General features: G+C 46.7%; 1 protein-coding gene across 1 annotated transcript in view; it reads left to right on the top strand.

Annotated features, from left to right (window-relative positions):
• The window catches only part of LOC147736837 (uncharacterized), a 50,584-nt gene extending 40,397 nt beyond the window's left edge, over positions 1-10,187 (top strand). The window contains exon 3 of the mRNA XM_086953826.1: positions 8,821-10,187. Within this exon, the coding sequence (XP_086809952.1) occupies positions 8,821-10,136 (1,316 nt within the window). The 3' untranslated portion in view covers positions 10,137-10,187. The remainder of the gene's footprint in view (positions 1-8,820) is intronic.
• Positions 10,188-23,323: the final 13,136 nt, after the last annotated feature.

The following is a 23,323-nucleotide window of genomic DNA, read 5'->3' as shown; positions in this document are numbered from 1 at the left end:
GGGAACTTCACCTAAAATATTGCACACTGTAAAGAAAGAGAAACATACATCGAATTAAGAGTATGCATCAGGGATTATCTCTTTGTGCTACAGAAGGAGGAACTAGCTCCTGTTGATTATAATTGGAATGGAATGAGTAACTTATGTGATTTGCAAACCGAAGACTTACCAGTTGGATGGAAAGACACACGGCATAGGAGGAGAAGCTACATGGACGCGAGCTGCAGGAGATGCTGAAGCTACGGAAAACCCCAACCTCACACCGCCTTGCCCCCGTGCCCATCCATTGCTGTTCACCGCTCACCCCTCCCAGGCTCCATGGGTCATGAGACGACAGGCAGCAGGTGTCTAGGCGAAAATGGAGCCCTCCATATCAGGCATATTCTGCCATCGCCCTCACACTTAAGGACAGTAGTTCCAGTACGGCCGGGTGTCCGGTGGCGGTTTGCCGAGGCTGCAGCTCTGGGCGCAGTGGACTTAGGCCCCACAGCATTTGAGAGAGTCCCTGGTTGCTGATGCGGCCCAACCAGATTCCGGCGTGGCTTGCTACCAGGGTGTGCTCTCTCCCGCACTGTGCCTGCCCGCGTGCCGATACTTGTACTCTTGCTCTTTCTGCCAATAGGTCACACTGCCATCCTCCGTCTTTTTAAATGGGTACAGCTTTCTCCCTTGCCTATCATCTGCCACCCTCTGCATTACAAACAGTGAAGAGTAACTGAGACCCTGAGAAATTGAGAAAGAACTGACCCACATCACTCCCCACCTCCATTTTCGCGGGCACTTAAGTAAAAATCGCGGCATTTTTACTAAAGTGCCGATTTCGCTGCAAAACACGAAATCGCTAACTCCTGGAGGGTCTGACTTACCCATCCATCGATGGACCCTTTATAACGAGACCTCACCCATGAACCCAGGCAGAAGCCTCGATTCGCAGATTCTCCATTTTACTAGCTCATTTCTTGCCGCCTGGCTTGCGGGATCATATGCCAAATTCTTTTGGAGCTGTTTTAAGAATGAGAGACCCGCGGACATTATGTAGGACTGCTTAATGAGCGAGAATGAACTCAGCGCTAACCCTGGGCGAAGCACTGGGCTACACTCGCGTAGTTTGCGAAGTTTGCGCAACTCCGCACTACGCGAGCTGCACGTAGCACAGTGCAAACACGCGTAGCGTAGTGCAGCGTTAATTTTTTGCTTGTTCGCTTTCCTCAAAGTCATGTTCGCGACCGCGAGCAAGCAAAATGACATCCCGGCGAGACTCTTTCAATGCGAGAGGTCAGGTTTCTCATTGCGAGTGGTCGTGCATGCTCGTGACCGCTCGCAATGAGAAACTACCAGTTCGCGTTGAGAAAGCTGCCGCTCGAGTAAAAATCTACTCAAGTGGCAGAAAACTACAGCTCGCACTGTGCAAGATGCCGTTTTCAATGATTGCACAGTGCCGGATGCTTGTTCGCACTGTGCAATCATTGAAAATGCATCTTGCACAGTGCGAACATGCTACTACGCAGCTCGCGTAGTGCTACGTGAAGTTCGCGTAGTGCGAAGTGCACTTCGTGTAGCTTCGCGTAGCGCTACTTCGCGAACTACGCCCACCCTTACTCAGCGCACCTAGTTTTTGAATTAGAATTTTACTCTTTCACCAAATGACATTTTTTTTTTAATTGGGACATTGTTAGTGAGAAAAACAGGGATCAAGGAAATTAATTGACCCACACAGAGTATTGCCTGAACGCATATTACAAGGGACCCATGTGCCTGCACCGAAATACAAATGCATGCCAGGAAAAAGTCTGACGGAACAGTTAACACAAAATAATTATTTAAGAAACGCATTTCTTTGTTCAAAATCGAACAAGCAAAGAAAAATTTTAAGCAAGAAATCAAAAAGAATTATGAGATGATTGTGAAAATAAATAAGAAATACACATTCCTTTTTCATTTTCCACCATATGCACAGCTGAAAAATGGTCATGCCATGTTTGAGACCCTCAAACAGGTCTGGTATTTAAGCCAACTGAACTTGACATTCTTGAACGTTTAAAATGACCCACATCACTCCCCACCTCCTTAATTTTCGCTGGCACTTCAAGTAAAAATCGCGGCATTTTTACAAAAGTGCCGATTTCGCGGGCACTTTTGTAAAAATCGCTGCATTTTTACTAAAGTGCCGATTTCGCGAAAAACTGCTAAATCCTGGAGGGTCTGTTCATAAGTGACTACCAAGGTATATCATCGGTAAGGACGTAAGCGCTGGAGAGATGAGATAAAGGCCGTGTAGAATGTTGAGTTCTGACATACACGCAGTGTAATCAAGACGTGTTCAACTACTCTAAGTGTGTAGCTTGGTAATTGGCGAGTACCTGGGCTGGCAGGACACTATAACTGGTGACAAGATAGGGGATACGAAGCCCGTACACTGAAAGCGCTCTTCCAGAGAGTTTGCCGTTGTCCAGCACACTGCTCGTGCGTGCCACATGTGCCTCAGTTGAAGTGGAGAATCGATGCTGGCGCTGGTGGAGTCTAAGCACAGTGCCAGCCTGCATAAAATGCTTAAAGATAAAGACAGCGACACTGAAAGTCTACATGTCGCTGGACAGGAACTGAACGAAACAGCTTGTAATAGAATATATGGCGCCATTACGCACATTAATACCATTACACTATGCGGAGTAAGCAAACTAAAGGTGGACAAGGAAAGCAGTAATTCAGTACACATTACACTGAAATTCATATACTATGAAGCAGAGAATAATAACAATGGAACCTGCGCACACATATATAGTCATTGATCCAATGATCACAGTTATTCTAGGAAACAATTAATACAGTCCAGGCGGTGGAATCGTTGTTCTTAGTCTTGTCTGTTTTTAATCAAGCGGATGGTATAATTTGTACAGACAGCCAGCCGACACGTGTTTCGTTGTGGAAAACAGTGTTCAACAACTCTTCCCGCTATATGATGGCAGTTTAAATTATGGACGCCGAGTATTCCAATCACGATATCAAAGTGGCAGGAAACAACCGGTAGAGTCCTGGTGTAACACGGGTACGTGCCCTCCTGAACGAACTGCCTCTTACTGTTAATTTGCTTTCCCCTTGGACGCCGAGGGGAAAGCAACTTAACAATAAGAGGCAGTTCGTTCAGGAGGACATTTTTATTATTCTCTGCTTCATAGCATATGAATTTCAGTGTAATGTGTACTGAATTACTGCTTTCCTTGTCCACCTTTAGTTTGCTTACTCCGCATAGCGTAATGGTATTAATGTGCGTAATGGCGCCATATATTCTATTACAAGCTGTTTCCTTCAGTTCCTGTCCAGCGACATGTAGACTTTCAGTGTCGCTGTCTTTGATTTTACGTCGGATTTACAGTTCCTGCATATTACCCTACACGTTTGGATTACTCGGCGTCCATAATCCAAACTGCCATCATATAGTGGGTGTACTTACCTTCAATACTACCTACGCTTGAAGTCCTTTTGGTTACCCTGCCGGGTTGGAATTCTCACCGGAGGAAGGCGGAGTTGAACACTGTTTTCCACAACGAAACACGTGTCGGCTGGCTGTCTGTACAAATAATTATACCATCCGCTTTATTAAAAACAGACAAGACTAAGAACAACGATTCCACCGCCTGGACTGTATTAATTGTTTCCTAGAATAACTGTGATCATTGGATCAATGACTATATATGTGTGCGCAGGTTCCATTTTTATCACGAATTGTGTAGTTTCCTATACAGATTAAGGGGTTTGTGAGGGTGTCTCCTTCCTACTGCACCATTACATTAAGCAATACTACCCATACATTACGTTAATACTGCTTGTGCGCCATTCTTCCTGAATACTAAAACCCGTCCCTAGCTACCTATGAAGCAGAGAATAACCAGGTGTTTGTGAAGAAACATTTAAGCACAAAATCGACCAGTGTTATCTGCTTTCATGTACTTGTAGTGTACAAAGATGTATCTCCTTCTCTAAACCATCAACAAATCCTCATCTCACAACATGTTGGAGAGCAGTCCTAGAAAGCGGGTCGGGTTGGGTTTTACAAGTTTCCCCAGACGAAGCGGCCCACCACCAAAGCTGCTGCATAAGGGGCCCAGAACAACTCCTTAGACAGCCATAACATACAGAGCTCCGATGGAGAGCCAGGACGAGATCCAAGCTCCAAAAGGCATTGGGGCTGCCCCCGAAGCCAGCACATCACAAGGCGCTAGAGAAGCTCTGTCTGATCAAGTTCAACAGGAAGTGCCTGAGAGAGCACTACTGTCCTTCAATGTATATACGGCTGCTGCATTCTTAAAACCGCCAACTGCGGTTGATATCGCAAAAAAACACAATATTGGCGATAGAAGGATGGAAAGAGACTTTTGAAGAGTTCATAGATGCAATAGATGAAAAAGAGTAGAAAGTATCTTGAGAAATATGACAGGTGAAGGAGGAAAGAAGACATGAAAAAGAATTTACAAGAAAGTGAAAAGACATATGATCAAATCGAAAAGGCCTTTAATGTCAAGTTTAAGCCAGTGACAAATGTGAATTATAAAAGATACATATTCATCCAAGAATGCCAGAGACCAGGTAAGACCATTGATGAGTTTGTTGAAAGACTGGATGTTTGTTAAAGCACTGTAAATTCAATTAATTTATGATGAGGAGGGCACCCTCCTCAGAGTAATCATTGGAAGACTGTCGTATGCATTTCAACGACGAATGCTGATGGAAACTGAGCTTGTATCAAGTCCTCATGGCTGCTTGCGCTGACAAGCGTGCTTATCGCCAAATGACTGACATGGAGGCCGTAGGCGCCCAAAGTGCATCGGTCATGACCAACAAAAGTAAGCCAAAGTCCAAGGCAGAGGGGCACACTGTCCTGTCTCCACAGAAAGAGAAAACGTGTTACAGATACGGACTGTCATTTCCACACTAAGGTAAATGTCCAACCATTGGACAGATTTGCATTGACTGTGGTAAAGCGAATCATTTTGTGACAACTTGCAACCCGAAGAGAAAAGTAAGTGCTTTGCAGTGTGAAGACAAAATGGCTGACCAAACGCTACATCAGTGACATTCGACGTACTCCCACAAGGCTAAGCGGTCACACCAAATGAGGCAAATCAACACCAAATTAAGTTGATCATCGTCTAAATCATCGAGAAAGGATTCCTCCGTGGCTGTTTACAATGAAAGGGACAATGACAATTGTGCAATATTGAAGTTTACTTCTAAAAGGCATGCACATATGGGGCTGCAGGGTAACTAGCTCTTCATTCTCTTTTATGTCCATGTCCTCTGGAGTTTCTGCCTCCCCCTCCCCTTCTCGGCATCATGTATTTAATAAATGGATCGATGTACTAGATATAGCAGAACTCTCCATGTTGAATCTGCTTAGGCCTCCTTTCACAACTTGAAACAATTCTCAGTTTAAGTGCAAAACAATGTAGCTCTTTGTTTAGTGTACAGGTGAAGATAGCCGGACTGCCACTTGACATTCAAAAAGTGTGTTCTACACTCAAGAAAGATTTGCAGCAATATTTTCGTGTGTGGAATTCTCCTATAGAGAGATGGGTGTTGCACTAGTGGGACTGCCATGAAACTGTAAGCGCAACAACCAATGCACATTGATAATCAAACGCTTTTTCCCTGGACTATTCTGGAGAAGGCATATCCTTACCCCTCTCTCTCTACACCCCTCTCTCTCTCTAGCCCCCTCTCTCTCTACACCCCTCTCTCTCTAGCCCCCTTTCTCTCTACACCCCTCTCTCTCTACACCCCTCTCTCTCTACACCCCTGTCTCTACACCTCTCTCTCTACACCCCTCTCTCTCTACGCCCCCTCTCTCTCTAGCCCCTCTCTCTCTACACCCCTCTCTCTCTACACCCCTCTCTCTCTACACCCCTCTCTCTCTACACCCCTCTCTCTCTACACCCCTCTCTCTCTACCCCTCTCTCTCTACACCCCTCTCTCTCTACACCTCTCTCTCTACACCCCTCTCTCTCTGCTCCCCTCTCTCTCTCTACACCCCTCTCTCTACACCCCTCTCTCTCTCTACCCCTCTCTCTCTACCCTCTCTCTCTACACCCCTCTCTCTCTAGCCCCTCTCTCTCTACACCCCTCTCTCTCTACACCCCTCTCTGTCTACACCCCTCTCTCTCTACACCCCTCTCTCTCTACCCCTCTCTCTCTACACCCCTCTCTCTCTACACCTCTCTCTCTACACCCCTCTCTCTCTGCTCCCCTCTCTCTCTCTACACCCCTCTCTCTACACCCCTCTCTCTCTACACCCCTCTCTCTCTCTACCCCTCTCTCTCTACCCTCTCTCTCTACACCCCTCTCTCTCTACACCCCTCTCTCTCTACACCCCTGTCTCTACACCTCTCTCTCTACACCCCTCTCTCTCTACGCCCCCTCTCTCTCTAGACCCTCTCTCTCTACACCCCTCTCTCTCTACACCCCTCTCTCTCTACACCCCTCTCTCTCTACCCCTCTCTCTCTACACCCCTCTCTCTCTACACCTCTCTCTCTACACCCCTCTCTCTCTACACCCCTCTCTCTCTGCTCCCCTCTCTCTCTCTACACCCCTCTCTCTACACCCCTCTCTCTCTACACCCCTCTCTCTCTCTACCCCTCTCTCTCTCTACCCTCTCTCTCTACACTCCTCTCTCTCTACACCCCTCTCTCTCTACACCCCTCTCTCTCTACACCCCTCTCTCTACACCCCTCTCTCTCTACACCCCTCTCTCTCTGCCCCCCTCTCTCTCTACACCCCTCTCTCTCTCTACACCCCTCTCTCTCTACACCCCTCTCTCTCTACACCCCTCTCTCTACGCCCCTCTCTCTCTACGCCCCCTCTCTCTACACCCCCTCTCTCTACACCCTCTCTCTGTACACCCCTCACTCTATCTATCTATCGCCCTCACTCTATCTATCTATCGCCCTCACTCGGTCGCCCTCACTCGGTGGCCCTCACTCGATCGCCCTCACTCTATCGCCCTCACTCTATCGCCCTCACTCTATCGCCCTCACTCTATCGCCCTCACTCTATCGCCCTCACTCTATCTATTGCCCTCACTCTATCTATTGCCCTCACTCTATCTATTGCCCTCACTCTATCTATCGCCCTCACTTTATCTATCGCCCTCACTTTATCTATCACCCTCACTCTATCTATCGCCCTCACTCTATCTATCGCCCTCACTCTATCTATCGCCCTCACTATATCTATCGCCCTCACTCTATCTATCGCCCTCACTCTATCTATCGCCCTCACCCTGTCTATCGCCCTCACCCTGTCTATCGCCCTCACTCTATCGCCCTCACTCTATCTATCGCCCTCACTCTATCTATCGCCCTCACTCTATCTATCGCCCTCACTCTATTTTTCTATCACCCTCACTCTATTTATCTATCACCCCTACTCTATTTATCTATCACCCCCACAATGCTTTCTCCAGTGAGAACAGTGTTGTTTCGCCTGGAGTTGTTACCAGAGAAACAAACACGTCCTTGAGCCAACGTGCTCAATGCAGCTGAATCGTATTGTGAACCTCACCCCCAGAGTCTGGCAAGATATCGCCACCATCAGATGACACCAAGAACAAACTGGTTTGGCCCCTCTGGTCGTGAGACTCAAGGAACAGCCCCCTGAAGACTTGTACTGCTCTGAGGTGGTACTGTGCAGCGACTAAGGCTGCAGAGCTACATGAGCAGCACAAAGCCTTCAAGGCAGGCCTTTGGATGACACGTTGTTCTGTAACATGTGGCGGGCCAGCATTCTGAGGCTCATTCCAGCCAGCCTTGCCCTCTGGGTTTAACGCATATACTGCACGAAGCTCTCAATGTCGGGTCCCACTCCTGAGACATGACAACATTGTTAGCAAGTTACAGATGCCCTGAGGACAGTGACCCTGCACCTACCGAGGTACTGTGAGGTTGGCTCTCCTTCACTGGTGGCTTGGTTTCCATTGGGCAAAGAGACGCGATTCAAGCGTCCTGAGGGGCTCCAAATTCGCAAGAGCGTGAGGGGCATTTCTTGTTCAGCATTGTCTCTGCTCTGGAGATTACCTCAAGAATGGCGCTGGGCCGTCCATAGAGGAGAACTGCTGGAAGACTCAAGCTCAATTACTGTTTAGTAGGTGCTCCTGCGCCCTACCTTTTGTTTCTAAATGCAAACACTTCAACCACGTTCACTATAGTTACCGTATGAAGTGTAATAGGAGCGCAGGTGCACTGTGACCTATGTTTTCATAGTAATTTGTGTTTTTCTCTGTCAAACCTGCATTATTTGCGCGAACGGTGTGATTTAAGTAATTTTGGTCTTGTTTGATGTACAATATAGAATTTATTTTTACATAATCCTGCGTGGATTCCCTTTTGTGGTTTACCCACTGCGTTGCTGCGTTAGTGTGTTGCACAAATGCTCTGCACATTGCCTCTTTAAACTAGTCTGACTGCTCTGCGCCAAGCTACCAGATGGTGAGCGCAGGTTATCTCAGGTGTGTATCTGGTTTACCCTGACAAGAGTGGTGGATTCTGCCTGGCTTAGCTGCCTACCCTAGCCAACCAGAAACCCCAAGTCCAACAGTGGTTCTTGTGAATCACTTGATTTCCCAGCATGCTCCTGCTGCAGAACTAAGTCACCGCACTTTGCGTAGGACTAGCCACCATTTGTGTCTCAAAGGGAAGTATGACTCTTTTTCTTAGAATATTAGTTTTTTTCCCTGAATTGTAACTGTTCACCTCTCCATATTATATCAATGCAGCTTTTTCAAGAAATATTTTCCATGTGTAACTGTCAATGTTTTTTCTATTTTGCAGCACAGCAATCACATCTAGAAAGTATGAATGGGAAAGAAAGCCATAAAGTTTCCGGAGGCAAGATGAATTTTACTCAAAATATCTACTTTAAAAAACAGCGCAGAATGCACATGAGGGAGAGACCCTTTGCTTGTAATGTGTGTGACAAAGGATTTATCAATGAGACACTTCTTGTGAGGCACAAAAAAGGACACACCAGCCTCAGGCAATATCCCTGCGAAACATGTAAAAAGTGTTTCACTCAAAAGGCAACTTTTTTACAGCATCAAAGAACACCAACTGGAGAGAGGCCTTATCACTGCACAGTGTGTTCCAAGCGCTTTGCTTATAAGAAAGGCCTTGTACGGCATCAAAGCGTACACACAGGAGAGAGGCCTCATCAAAGCGTTCACACAGGAGAGAGGCCTCATCAAAGTGTACACACAGGAGAGAGGCCTCATCAAAGCGTACACACAGGAGAGAGGCCTCATCAAAGCGTACACACAGGAGAGAGACCTCATCAAAGCGTACACACAGGAGAGAGGCCCCATCAAAGCGTACACACAGGAGAGAGGCCTCATCACTGTACTGTATGTGCCAAGAGTTTCACTCAAATGAAAATTCTTCTTCAGCATCAACGCATACACACAGAAGAAAAGCCTTTTCACTGCACCTTGTGTGAGAAGAGCTTCAACCATAAGGCAACTTTACTAAAGCACGAACTAATACACACCGGAGAGAGACCATATCACTGCACCATGTGTGAGAAGACCTTCAATCAAAAGGAGTATCTACTACAGCACCAAAGAAAACACACCGGAGAGAGACCTTATCATTGCCCTGTGTGTGAGAAGTGCTTTTCTCAAAGGACAACCCTTGTGCGGCATCATAGAACACACACAGGAGAGCAGCCTTATCACTGCACTGTGTGTTCAAAGCACTTTTCTCGTAAGTCGACCCTTGTACAGCATCAAAGAACACACAGTGGAGAGAGACCTTATCACTGCACTGTGTGTTCCAAGCGCTTTGCTTATAAGGGAAGCCTTGTACAGCATCAAAGAACACACAGTGGAGAGAGGCCTCATCACTGCTCTGTATGTGCAAAGAGCTTCACTCGAAAGAAAGTTCTTCAGGAGCATCAACACATACACACAGGAGAAAAGCCTTTTCGCTGCACTGTGTGCGAGAAGAGCTTCAATCAAAAGGCAAATCTACAACAGCACCAAAGAAAACACACCGGAGAGAAACCTTATCACTGCACTGTGTGTTCACAGCGCTTTACTTATAAGGGAAGCCTTGTACATCATCAAAGAACACACACATGTAAAGCGCTCTGATACCTCTGGGACTTGCCAGTGCTGTATAACACTTTTAAAATAAATAAATAAACAGTGGAGAGAGGCCTTATCACTGCTCTGTATGTGCAAAGAGCTTCACTCGAAAGAAAGTTCTTCAGGAGCGTCAACTCATACACACAGGAGAAAAGCCTTTTCGCTGCACTGTGTGCGAGAAGAGCTTCAATCAAAAGGCGCATCTACTAAAGCACGAACTAATACACACTCCGGCGTCAGCAAGAAACGTTCCCTGCCAGAGAGGCTCCGGTCAGGGAGAGCCCCGCCGACCGCTGGGTGAGACTACAGGCTGGGAGGAGTACCGCTTCCCACCCCGCCTCCACAAGACGCTGCCCGAAGTCTCGCCTACTCCCCTTTTAAGTCCCGGTCCCAGAGGAAGGACCGGGTGAACAAGAGTCTCCCCGGCCGGCCCGCAGGAAGTCAGGCAGCCCCGCCGAGGACGTGGGCGGGGCCGCCAGGAGACCGGAAGAAGAGCAGGGATTGGATCCCCTGGCCCGTCACCACAGAAGCCGGCGTCTCCCACGGGGCTCCCGAGAGCCGGGGAGAGCCCCTTAGTGATCAGCAGAGGAGCGGCGCCGAGGAGGAGCCCCCGCCCCAGGTCCTGGTATGTGGGGGCCCGTGTTATTGATTTCGGGAAGAGGGAGGGCGTCGGGGCACATTGCCGGTCCCCTCCTCCCCCACAGTGGTGCTGCTGCAGTTGGGGGCCCTTTTCTTAACGAGTCCCCCGGGCGGGACTCCAGACTTTAGGGGGCAATCTTTACTTAGCCCACGAGGGCTCCGGGGGCATGCTTGCACAGAGCCCAAGAGGCTCCAAGGACAGGCACATTGTAATCTAAGCCCATGAGAGGCTCAGGGGGCAATTGTTGATCTGAGTCCGCCGAGCGGGACTCCAACGTTGAGGGCCACATTTGTTCGAGCCCACGAGGCTCAGGGGGCATATTTGCGGTACATAAATAGAGGGGACAAGAATTGACTCCATCCTTCGATGTTTTCCTTTAGGATATTCCCCAGGATCCTGACTGGTCCCATTGCTGCTGTATCTCTCGCTTTCTTTATATATACGGCAATTTGGTCTTCAGTGGCAACTTTAACCGCTGATCGTTCTTGCTACAGGTTCCATCCCATAGAGATTTCCCTATGTGGATAGTAGATAGATTTTTTCCATACAGTTTGGATAAGTTAGCAATCCATTCTTTTTGTGCGACTGGAGTTACAGTCGGATATTTTATTTACACTGGCTTCTGCAATTATGCCCCAGAAGGGCTTGGTGTTTTTTGTCACATTGCTTCTGGCAGATCTACCCAGTATCTGTCCATTCTTCTATTTTCTTTCAAGCAGAACCTTTTTTGTCTTTTCTTCAGGGTGGAAATTTCGGCTTTCCTAGCCAGAGAGAAGTTTGTAAATTGCAGACTGGTTAGCTTATTTAATTTCCTAGAAAGGAGGTTAATTATCAAGTTGTTCTTTTTTAAGGAACAATTTTTAATGGGAAGAGACTTCCTCCGCATAGTATTGATATCAACATTTTAGTACTTTCAAACTAGGAGACTAGATTAGCTCCTTTGTTGGTTTCCTCAAGCGACAGGAACTCAATTATCCTATTAATTTCTTTGTTAATTTGGTTCAAATTGGCAGTCGTGCGGGGTGTTGCCAGAGGGCTGGTTCACGTGAAACGTGTGGAGCACTCCGCCCAGCTCGCGCAGCTGGAGGCTCAGGCAGAGCGGTTGGAAAGACTCCAATTGACCGATGACGGCGATGGCTCCTCTCGACAACTTCCAATGGTCCGCGAAGAGATTCGCCGGATCTCGATGGAGTCCGCTAAAATGCTCTGGCGCTCTTCGGTGGCATGTATTTATGGATGGGGCGATAGAAATGTCAAGCTTCTCCATAACCTAGTGTCCTATCCCAAAGTTAACAGCATTATTCCTGAGATTCGGACGGACGCTGGGGTTCACCAGGTGACATCCGCTGCCATTGCGCAGACCTTTGCTGGCTACTACGCAACCCTATATGAAGCTCGCCCTCCGTGTACTCCCCTGGCGGACTTGCTTAAGGCTCTGCTCAAGTCGATTTTTAACGAAGGGGGCAGTTCAGAGTCTATGCATTGCGAAAACAAGGGACTCTGGGTTTCCGCGTGGTGTACCGCTATCGGAAGGGGACCGTCCCATTTTTTAAGCAAATTCACATGATAGATCTGGGATATTTTCTTGTTGCTGTCTGTTTCAATTCGATATGTTACTGGAGTGACCTGTTGAAGAACCTTGTAAGGTCCTTGCCATTGTCCTAATAACTTCTGGTCTGAGGAAGCCATCATAAGTAACACCTGATCACCTACTAGAAAAGTTCTCAATTTCGCCCCTTTATTATATTGTTTCTTCTGCGCCTCTTGTGCATTCTCAAGGTTATTTCGTACAATGTCTCTGATCTGTCTCAAATGGGTTTTTAGGGTAGAGACATAAGCATGTAGGGGTTTTATGTTGTTGGGTTCAGTCTCCCATTGTTCCTGGGCCATGTCCTGTAAGGTACGTGGTTGGTGCCCATACAACAATTCGAAGGGAGAATAACCTGTGCTTTTCTGCTCCTTGCATCTAATAGCAAATAATGCCAAGGGTAAGATCTCTTCCCATTTCTGGGCTTCGAGGTCTAACAATTTCTTCAAGGTGGTCTTAATAGTGGCATTGTACCTCTCAACCAACCCATCTGTTTGAGGGTGGTAGGCCGCTGTACGGATTTGTTTAACCCCTAACTGTGTACATATGTCCTTCATCATTTTTGACACAAAGGGGGTCCCCTGGTCGGTCAATATTTCCTTCGGAAAACCCACCCGAGAAAAAACACCGATCGTGGCTTTGGCTATATTCGCAGTGTCCGGTCTCCGGAGAGGTATGGCCTCAGGGAATCTGGTAGCATAGTCTACTATGACTAGTACATATCTACAGCCGCTTCTAGAGGGAAGTAAGGGTCCAATGATATCCATACCTACTCTGCAAAAAGGCTCCTCGATAATGGGAAGAGGTAGTAACGGTGCTCTTGGGGGGTGATATCGACTATTCCTTTGGCACACATGACATTCTTTACAATACCTTTTCACCTGATTATATATGCCTGGCCAATAGAAATTATCCAAAATGGTTCTCTCAGTCTTTTCGGTTCCAAAACGACCCCCTAACAAATGGCTGTGAGCCAAATATAACACTTTTTCTCTGAAAGGTTCTGGAACTAATAACTGTGCTTTCTGATCAGGATTACTTTTTCTGTATAACAAGCCATTCTTAACAAAAAAATAAGGACCTACGTGCTGTGGATCCTCTTCCTTAAGTGCTTTGTCCCATGCTTCCTGCAATACAGGGTCCTCTCGCTGGGCTGCGTGGAAATTCCTATCGGTTTCCCATGGGTTTTCTACTGGAATAACTGGCATTATTAGGAGATCCCTCCCTTTCTCGGATCTCCTCTGTTTCCTGCTTTTTCTGGGTTTGGAAGGTGGCCATTCTCTCTCTGTGACATTGGAGAAGGGGCGGAAGCTAACCACTCCTCTTCCCGTTTGGGTGACTCTTGTAGACAGTCAGTCAGTCAGTCAAAATACACTTTATTCGATTTTTGTTAAAATCATAAAAGGCAAGATACAATACAGAACACATTTTTTAAAACATCAGTGAATTTGATTACCAGTTATGACAATAAATTATTAATCTCATTGTTTCATAATATTTACAAATGATTAAAATTAATTACAGATAAAACCACATTTAAAATAAAATTAACTCTTGTAATAATAGAGGCAGTTTCTCATAATCATGGCCTAGAATAGCTTGTTCTGGTAAGCGGGGTATTAATCCCACAGTAAGTGAGGTCCCTGTATCTTGAGTGTGTTGTATAAGTACACGGGCAGTGGGGTATGGTTTGGTGTCGCCATGTACACATTTGATAGCCACCATTCCCTCTATGGGACCTATACTATTGCCAAGGTCTTGTGGTCTGACTACACTGTGTAAACACCCCGTGTCAGCTAAAGCGGTAACAGTTTGTCCATTTACGGAGACTGAACATTTATAAGGAGGCAGTTTTCTTTCAGGGGGAGAACAGTAGTAATTACGGGCCATCCTATTTCCATGGGCTCCTCTTTTTGTGGACAGAATCTAGCTATATGTCCCATCCCGCCACATTGGAAACACTGGGGTCCTGTTGTAGGAGGCCGAATAAACGGGACACTAGGCAAAGGGTTACTGGGAATCAGAGCTAAAGGTTCGGGTTTCTTTGGTAACGGGGGTCTGGTTGGTCGATGGGTCACATGTCCCCCTGTCTTCCCCATAACCTCTTCTCTTCCCTTTTGGAACTCTTGTGCCCTGTTATAAGCACTTGCTATTTCAACCGCCGTTTCTAAAGTAAGATTGGCTTGTTGTCGGACCCAACGTTGGATGGGTGGATGAAGAGAAGTCAGAAATTGTTCAATATAAATCTTGGCCATGATTCCGTCCTTATCAGTGGACGACGGTTTAAGCCAACGATCAGCCATGTCCTTCACCCTGAAATACAAGGCGCGAGGAGTCTCCTGAGGACCTTCTTTCATTTGTCTTAACTTAATTCGATAAGTCTCGTATCGATTCCTAGTCTTTCTAATATGCATTTTTTTATTTCTGCGTATGGGACTGCTCCTTGTAGGGTGGCCGCCTGATAGGCTGCTTGCAAGTCCCCAGACAGAAGAGGTCCCAAATATTGGCCCCATTTATCGGCTGGCCACGAGGCGGCAGTCGCCATTCGCTCAAAGTTGCTGAAAAAGAAATCTGGATCCTCCCCGGCTACATATCGCTGTAGCACTACAGATGGCAAGGTGGTAGGGCCTCGTTGTTGACCTAGAGCTTCAGTGAGCTTGTCCATTGCAGCTCCATGGGTCTGTCCTTGTCCGGTAAGTACCTGTTGTAACTTACTCCGATCTTCCTCGACTACAGTCAAAAACCTTTCCATGACTTTGCCTAAATGTTCTTGGTTTTCAGCCATTTTTTCTAGGGCAGCCTCCATTTCGCCTTCAAATCCCACTTCTGACACCACTTGTGGGAGGGCAGGTTTGATAAACAGGCGTGGCGGCTGCAGTAAGGGTTTAGAAAAAGGTTTATTAACAACGGATGAAGTTGTGATAGGGCGAGGTGTCTGTCCTTGGGTTTCCTCGTCTTCTTCAGATGATTCCTGTGAGCTGGAAGGGCTGGACGTGGGAAAAGGAGTTTTGCTTCCTGTTTTCTCTGGACCGGGGTGAGTACCCCGGAGGCTCATAGGAGTAAAGAAAAAAAAACCAAAGGGAACCATAAGAATGTATTCCAGTATTAATGTGGTTGTTTTACACCATCACCACACCTTCGTGCTCAATGAATGTCGGGTGCCCGCATAGTAGAGGAACAAAAGGGCATGGATAGAAAAAGGGCATGAATAGGGTCCTGCACCAGGATCTATGTTTAGATAGGAAGGGCGATTGTGAGGTATTGCAATAACCAAAGATACGGCATGTGACAGAAATAATGAAGGTACCGTGCCCGTTCCACCCTCCTCCCCGTGTCAGGAACAACAATAACCCTCCTTCTCCCCCTCCAGGACGGAATCTCTGATTTCAGGGTGATCACGTCACTCGAACCTGACAAAAACACTGGTATATAGTATGCTCGTCATTCTCGGTCTATTGATACCAAAATCGTCATGATTCGACGATGTTTATGACATGGTTCCCGAATTCACTGAACCACAGACCCTCCTTTTGCCCTTACATAGGCAATTACCTACACTCATGCTAATCTGAGTCCAGGTCTATATTCATAAAATCATTGAGATGTTGCTGTAGCATCACCCTATTACTTAGCTCGTCCCTCGATACAGGTTTCCTTACACACGATGTAGCACAGAGGCCACACATAGCAGTAGCACACTGTACACAAAGACAGAACAGGAAAAGAATGGCTAAGATCATCCCAATGACCATCAGAATCGTCCATCCCCAGGCGGATAACAGTTCCCAGAACCATCCCATCAACGACCAATCTCCTTTATCCACGTGTATAGATTCAGAGATCTTATGTAGCTTGGAAATGGCCTGGTACACTGTCGGAGCGTTGTCTGGAATGAAAACACAGCAACTAGATTGGATCACTTTACATACCCCACCTCGATCTGCAAGTATGACGTCTAACGCAACTCTGTTCTGAAGAGTCATAAGACGACCCGACTGGAGCTCAGCAGTCAAATTACTAAGGGCACCGGCAGTTTCAACTACAGTGGACTCCACTACTCTCGTTAACTGTCGTATGTTTCTGCTGTTAACCATAGGTCCCCAGAACGGCAGAAAACCTTTCAGAAAATCTCCCAATTCTTGTCCTGTAGTATCTTCCTGACTGAAGACACCTCTAACAATTCTTGTCTTGTGGTAATCTGCCGCAGCTGTATAGGTGGGAGGCAGCAGGAACGAGACAAAACATGTGCCCGAGAAATCAGGGGGCAACCATGTGTATGCTCTATCGTAGCATATGAAGTAGGTACCCTTAGCGAACGAAGGGGAAGTCTGAGACGCAAAGACATTTGTCTCATTGCAGATACTCTTCCCTAGCTGAGCTCTCGGATTCTTGCCATTACCCTGCAGATAGTAGTGACCCTTAGAAAAAGGTTTATTAACAACGGATGAAGTTGTGATAGGGCGAGGTGTCTGTCCTTGGGTTTCCTCGTCTTCTTCAGATGATTCCTGTGAGCTGGAAGGGCTGAACGTGGGAAAAGGAGTTTTGCTTCCTGTTTCCTCTGGACCGGGGTGAGTACCACGGAGGCTCATAGGAGTAAAGAAAAAAAAAACAAAGGGAACCGTAAGAATATATTCCAGTATTAATGTGGTCGTTTTACACCATCACCACACCTTCGTGCTCAATGAATGTCGGGTGCCCGCATAGTAGAGGAACAAAAGGGCATGGATAGAAAAAGGGCATGAATAGGGTCCTGCAACAGGATCTATGTTTAGATAGGAAGGGCGATTGTGAGGTATTGCAATAACCAAAGATACGGCATGTGACAGAAATAATGAAGGTACCGTGCCCATTCCACCCTCCTCCCCGTGTCAGGAACAACAATAACCCTCCTTCTCGCCCTCAATGCACCCGCCGTAACTCTCCTGAGTCACGGCCGCTCCCCAGCCACCTCCGGACACCACCAGTCCTCGAACCAGCGTTCCTCCTCGTCGTCTGGACTCTCAGCTGTTCCGACCTCCGGTCCTGTTCCACGGCTGTAGTCGGGTCCCGCGTCTTCTTCCTTGCACTCGGGTCCCGCGTCTTCTTTCCTGCACTCGGGTCCCGCGTCTTCTTCCCTGCACTCGGGTCCCGCGTCTTCTTCCCTGCACTCGGGTCCCGTGTCTTCTTCTCCTACTCCTCTCCCCCTGCAAACCATTGGCCCTTTTTTCATTGGCTCTTGTGCTTTCCTTCCTGTGTGCAAAGGCGGTACTTCCGGGTCACGCTCCTGTAGGGAAATAGCAGAAGGACATGGATGCCGTAGTCCGGGAGGTTGACGCTGCGCTGGCAACCACAGTGGGATACCCTTCCTTGGAGTAAGTACCCGCACCTCCTCACAAACCCAGATCGGGGAGGATCGTTTTGCTCGCTGGTTCTCACTCAGACTAACTCCATATCCAGTTACGTTCCATCCAATGTACGCTAGTGTCTCATCTCTCGGGATAGTCTCATAGGAAATAGCTCCTCTAATCACGTCTACTATACCCTTAACTAGAGCACTATTCTTTGGATTGTCTTTCACAGAACATAAGGGGTGGACTTCACGAGCATAGATGAACATCGTTCTGTATGCCCACACAGAACCATTATGGCTGAATGGCAGGACTAAGTAGGGAATACCTTTATCAGTAGTATGAGGCATAAGACCACACACCCAACAGTTAGTCGTGTTCACTACTAATTGGTGTTGGTGCAGAAGCTGAACGAAGGAGTTATTGACAAACTCTAATCTTCTAACGGACTCCTGTTCAGTAAAAGGGTGAAAGGAATGTGAGGAAACAGTAGAAGGAGGTATGGGCTGTGTAGTGGGTGCAAATGTCACTCGAAAAGAGAATAAAACATATCCTATAAAAAACATCATTACGCTAAACAGTATCAAAAGGCATAATATCAGAAAACATTTTCTAGTCATCACTGTACACATTTTGGCTTTAAAGTTCATTTCTTTGGCAGGTCTCTCCATCTCGAAAAACTCCATCCTCTAGCCTTGCTGCTCGCGGAGGTAGGGTGTTCCGTGCTAAGGAATGCGCCTGTCAGTCCAGGGAACTCCCAAGGACCAACCAGAACCGTCGACCTTGTGTCTTCTGCTTGCACTCCAAAGACTTGTCGCCCGCGACCCTACAGCTGAACCCGGATGGTGGTTCGAAAAACAAAAATAAAAAAGTTTCTCAGATGAGAGAGCTGCACTTTCAAAAAAATAGCAAAGAAAAGGATTTTATTTGTCCATAGTTCTCGGCCTCAGATTATAACGGCTTTTTCCAGATAATGTCTGGTCTTGGAACAAAAGTTCAGGCTCTGTAGTGTCCAATCGAATTGACGGTGGCACAGCTTCTTGCAAAAGATTGTCACTTTCACGTTCTGAACTTGTCCCCTTTAAACGTGCATCGCTGAAGGGCAGAAAACGAGGCACAATCTCAGTCTCAGAGTCAGCAATACCCTCCTGGACCCACCGGTCGTACGGCAGAGGCAAAGGAACCCTCTTGCAGTGTACACCGTGGATCCAGTACTTCTTTCCTTCCACTCGCACAGCGGATCTCGTTGACAAAAGGACTAGGTAGGGGCCTGTCCATCGGGGCTGATCATTCTTTGTCCGCTGGAAGTTTTTCACTAAGACCCATGAGCCAGGATCGATGATGTGACCTGGATCTGTAGAAGCCTGAGGCAGAGTATCGTGAACCTGTTGGTGTAAAACACGCAATTTAGCCGTCAAATCATATAAGTAATCAAGCAGTACAGGATGTTCAATCTCGCTGTATTTTGTCGGCCTCGGCACTCCCCATATGTTGGCCGGGCGACCAAACACAATCTCGTATGGACTAAGTCCCACTCGCGAATGCACAGTCATTCTTGTCGATAAAAGTGCTAATGGTAAAGCATCGGCCCATTTAAGACCAGAGCTCGCTTGTATCTTGGCCAGTTTCAGTTTTAACGTGCCATTATAGCACTCTACTAGTCCAGCTGATTGGGGGTGATTTGCAGCGTGGAATTTTTGCCGGATTCCTAGGCCCTCACATACTTTCTTCATCACTTGACCCACAAATTCACTCCCATTATCACTCCAGACCATTCTCGGCAAACCGAACCTAGGGAGGAATTCTTTGACAAGGGCTTTAGCTGTGGACAGGGCAGTGTTATCTTTCAGGGGGTATGCTTCTACCCATCTTGAAAAGGCACAAACAACGACGAGTACGTATTTCAAGTTGTTGCACCTTTCCATGTGGATGAAATCTAGCTGCAAAACCTCGAACGGATACGTTGGAGGCGCAAAATGACCAGCTGGAGTTGGAGTTCCCTTACCAGGATTGTATTTCAGACACACCATACAATTCTTGACCACATTCTCTGCACACTTAGGAATTCCAGCATTTTGCCATACTGGAGCCAAGAACTTACAAATCCCTTTCACACTGATATGAGCCATTCCATGTGCCATCGTAACCACTGCAAGCACGTACGCATCGGGTAACAACCATCGTTGATGCTCTGACAATTCAACCCAACAACCATTTGCATCCAATTTACCCGTACTCTCTCTCCACACACTCAATTCTTTTTCGGTAGCTTCAGCTTGAATTGACTTCACACTTTCTATCGTATCCTCACACATTCCTCTATCCAGAATCCATCTCGCCGGGCCCGCAACATACATTCAACTCATCACATCCCTTGCTGTTTCTTTTGCAACTTCATCAGCAAATGCATTGCCACGACCAACATCATCAGTAACCTTCTTGTGTGCACTACATTTCACAATCGCAACTTGCAACGGCAAGGTGAGTGACTCCAGGAGCTCATTCACCAATTGACCATGCTGTATCTTCGTACCATGAGACGTGAGGAACGCACGTTCCTTCCACAAACGCCCAAAACTATGGGCCACACCAAACGCATACTGGCTGTCGGTATATATGGTCACTTTCTTTCCTTTCGACAACACACATGCTGTTGCTTGGGCTGAATTATGTGGGATACGTGCAGCTTCAACAATCGTATGCAAAGTCGTAACAGCATATGCTGCAGTCGTATCACCATTCGGAAGCTTGAAGCATGAACCATCCACCCATAAGGTACCATCACACTTCACAAGAGGAGTGTCCTTAAGATCTATTCTCCCTTTTGTTTCTTCCTCTGTCCTGAGAAAACAATCATGCTGTTCAACATCATCTGTCTCTACTGAAATCGGTAATAACGTGGCTGGATTCAACGTATTGCATCTCTTTATGTGTACATGACTCGCTAGGAGTGTCAACTCGTAACCTGACAATCGAGCACTAGTTAAGTGCTGTGTCTTGGTCCTGTTTAACAAAGTGTCCACTGCATGTGGAACCATCACGATCAACGTGTTATTCATCACCAAACCAGCAGACTGCCGAATAGAAACAGCTGCTGCCGCTGTAGCTCTCAAACAACTCGGTAACGCCTTAGCTACCGGATCCAAAGTCGACGAAAAATATGCACATGGACGCTGCTTGTCCCCAAAAGATTGTGTCAACACTGACAACGCACATCCCTCTCTCTCGTGGACATACAGCGTAAAGGGCTTACTGTAGTCGGGGGTACCCAACACAGGAGCCGAACACAATGCATTACGCAATTCGGAAAAACTTTTCTGACAATCTTCGGACCACGGGAGGGGATTCGGTGTGTCTTTACAGGTCAATGCCACCAGTGGTTTGGCCAGCAGAGAAAAATTTGCTATCCATTGTCTGCAATATGATGTAAAACCCAGAAAAGCACGTACTTCTCTCTGTGTAATTGGCACACTCATTTTTGCAATCGCTTGGATTCTTTCTGGAGTCAATCTTCTTCGTAGGTCACTTCTTGTCGACAATATTGCAACTTCGAAAGAGACACCTTGTGATGAAAATCAGACAAATGACGTAGCAATGATAAAGTAGCTTTCTTACAGATTTCCTCTGTATCGGCGGCAACTAACAAATCGTTGACGTACTGAAGAAGTGTAGCGCCATCGGGTAAAACGATTGCATCAAGTTGTGTTTTCAAAGGCTGACTATATATCGATGGACTTTCACAGTAGCCTTGGGGAGCGCGTTTGAACCGGAAGCTCCGTCCTCCTAAACTGAAACCAAAAATATCCCTACTCTCCTCGGCAATCGGGATGCTGAAGAAAGCATTCTTCAAGTCAATCACCGAGAATCAAGTCGCCGAAGCTGGAATCATTGTCAATAAAGCAGTGATGTCAGGGACAACTGGAAACTGTGGCACAACAATCTTATTTACCTCTCTAAGATCAATCACAAACCTGTAAACAGGTGGCTGAGAAGGGTCAGTACGTTTCAAAACAGGCAGAACAGGACTATTACAAATGTTACCTCTTGTCTCTTCAATTACATCTTTCTCAATTAGATCATAAATGATCGCTAGTAACGCTCTTTCACCATCGCTAGAGATCCTATACTGGAGAATGCGTGGCATTTTAACGTTCGCTTTTAACGTCACAACATATGGTGGTATCTCCAGGAGACCTACATCATTAGGACCAGTTGCCCAAAGAATATCAGGAAGAGAGGAAAATTACGTTGGAAGTTTATCCTTTGATAAATACATTGGAGAGACCACTTTCTTACCCAGTGTAAGTTGTACTCCCGAAGGAGAACAATACAATGTTGCATACAATCTTTTCAACAGATCCAATCCCAACAAGTTCTCACCACAACCTGTCGTCAGAATAAGGGGTGCTTCGAATTCACGAGGTCCAACAGAAAGGGACAAAGGATTAGAAATCGGGTTTCTAACTGGGGCACCAGAAAAACCTACTGAAACATTCGGTAAGCCAGACAAAGGTGCGCCAGGGAGTTTAGAGTGCATAATAGAACTCTTCGTAGCACCAGTATCCAACAGAAAAGGCTCTGACACACCTGATGTAATCACTTCAACATAAGGTCCACTCTGATCTACTGGAACTGAAACAACTCCCTCTCTTTGTCCATGGCTGTCCTAGCAATCATTACCTTCTGCATTCTCACCTTCAACATAGTAGTCGTCAGCATAATACTGAGTCATCCTACCAAATGCACCATTCTGCTGATCAAAACTATTCATTGAATTTTGTGCGGGAAGGGAACACGCGTTCTGGGGTAAACCTCCACGTCCCCTACCTCTAGGAGCTTGCTGAAAACCACGACCTCTAGCGCCAGAAACACCATTCATACGCTGTAACAAAATAGGACAACTATATTTGAATGGCCCTCTTCCTTACAATATGAACACTGATTTGGGCCTACCAGAAAACGCTGCTGAGGGGACTCAAACCTTTGCGAGTTTTTCTGAAACTGAGGCTGCTGAGGCTGCTGAGGCTGCTGATAATCACGCTGGTTATTACGGGGCGGATACGCTTGCTGTAAAAGCACTTTCGTCTTCAACTCTTTAGTCTTCTTGTCTGCTCTATCCTTCTCATCCTTATCTCTATTTTCGTAATACTGCGCAGTAGCCAGTATTTGCGCTGAAGAGGAAACGGCCCAAGAACTCTCTGAATCTTTCAACTTCTTACATAATTCGGGAAGCAAATTGTGTACGAACTTGTCAACAAACAACCGTTGACCACCTTCTGTACTCATGTCTTGACCACTGTGGTCGATAAACGTCTCTTCAAACCTAGTGAAGAAATCAGACACGGTTTCCTCTTTCTTCTGTTTACATGCAGACAATTTATCCCAATTCACTCGCATAGCAGGCATTAAAGTCTTCATGTACGTAACAATCTTACCAGGGAGTTCTGCTACCAAGGGTACAGGCTTAGCACCACCAACTTGTCTATCATTTGCAGCACTAATATTAGCCCATGTGTCACCTAACTCTTGCGCATGATCCGTATGACGAATCAATCCCCATAAAGGCTGTGGAACAACATTCCCAAACAACATATCGATATCTGCTAAATTCATAATACAGGAGTCTGCAGTCTGTGAT

This window comes from Lissotriton vulgaris, chromosome 1_2 (genome assembly GCF_964263255.1).
Source record: "Lissotriton vulgaris chromosome 1_2, aLisVul1.2, whole genome shotgun sequence".
NCBI classification, from domain to species: Eukaryota; Metazoa; Chordata; class Amphibia; order Caudata; family Salamandridae; genus Lissotriton; species Lissotriton vulgaris.
Note: the sequence above shows the minus strand (reverse complement) of the source record. Positions and strands in the feature narration are given on the sequence as shown.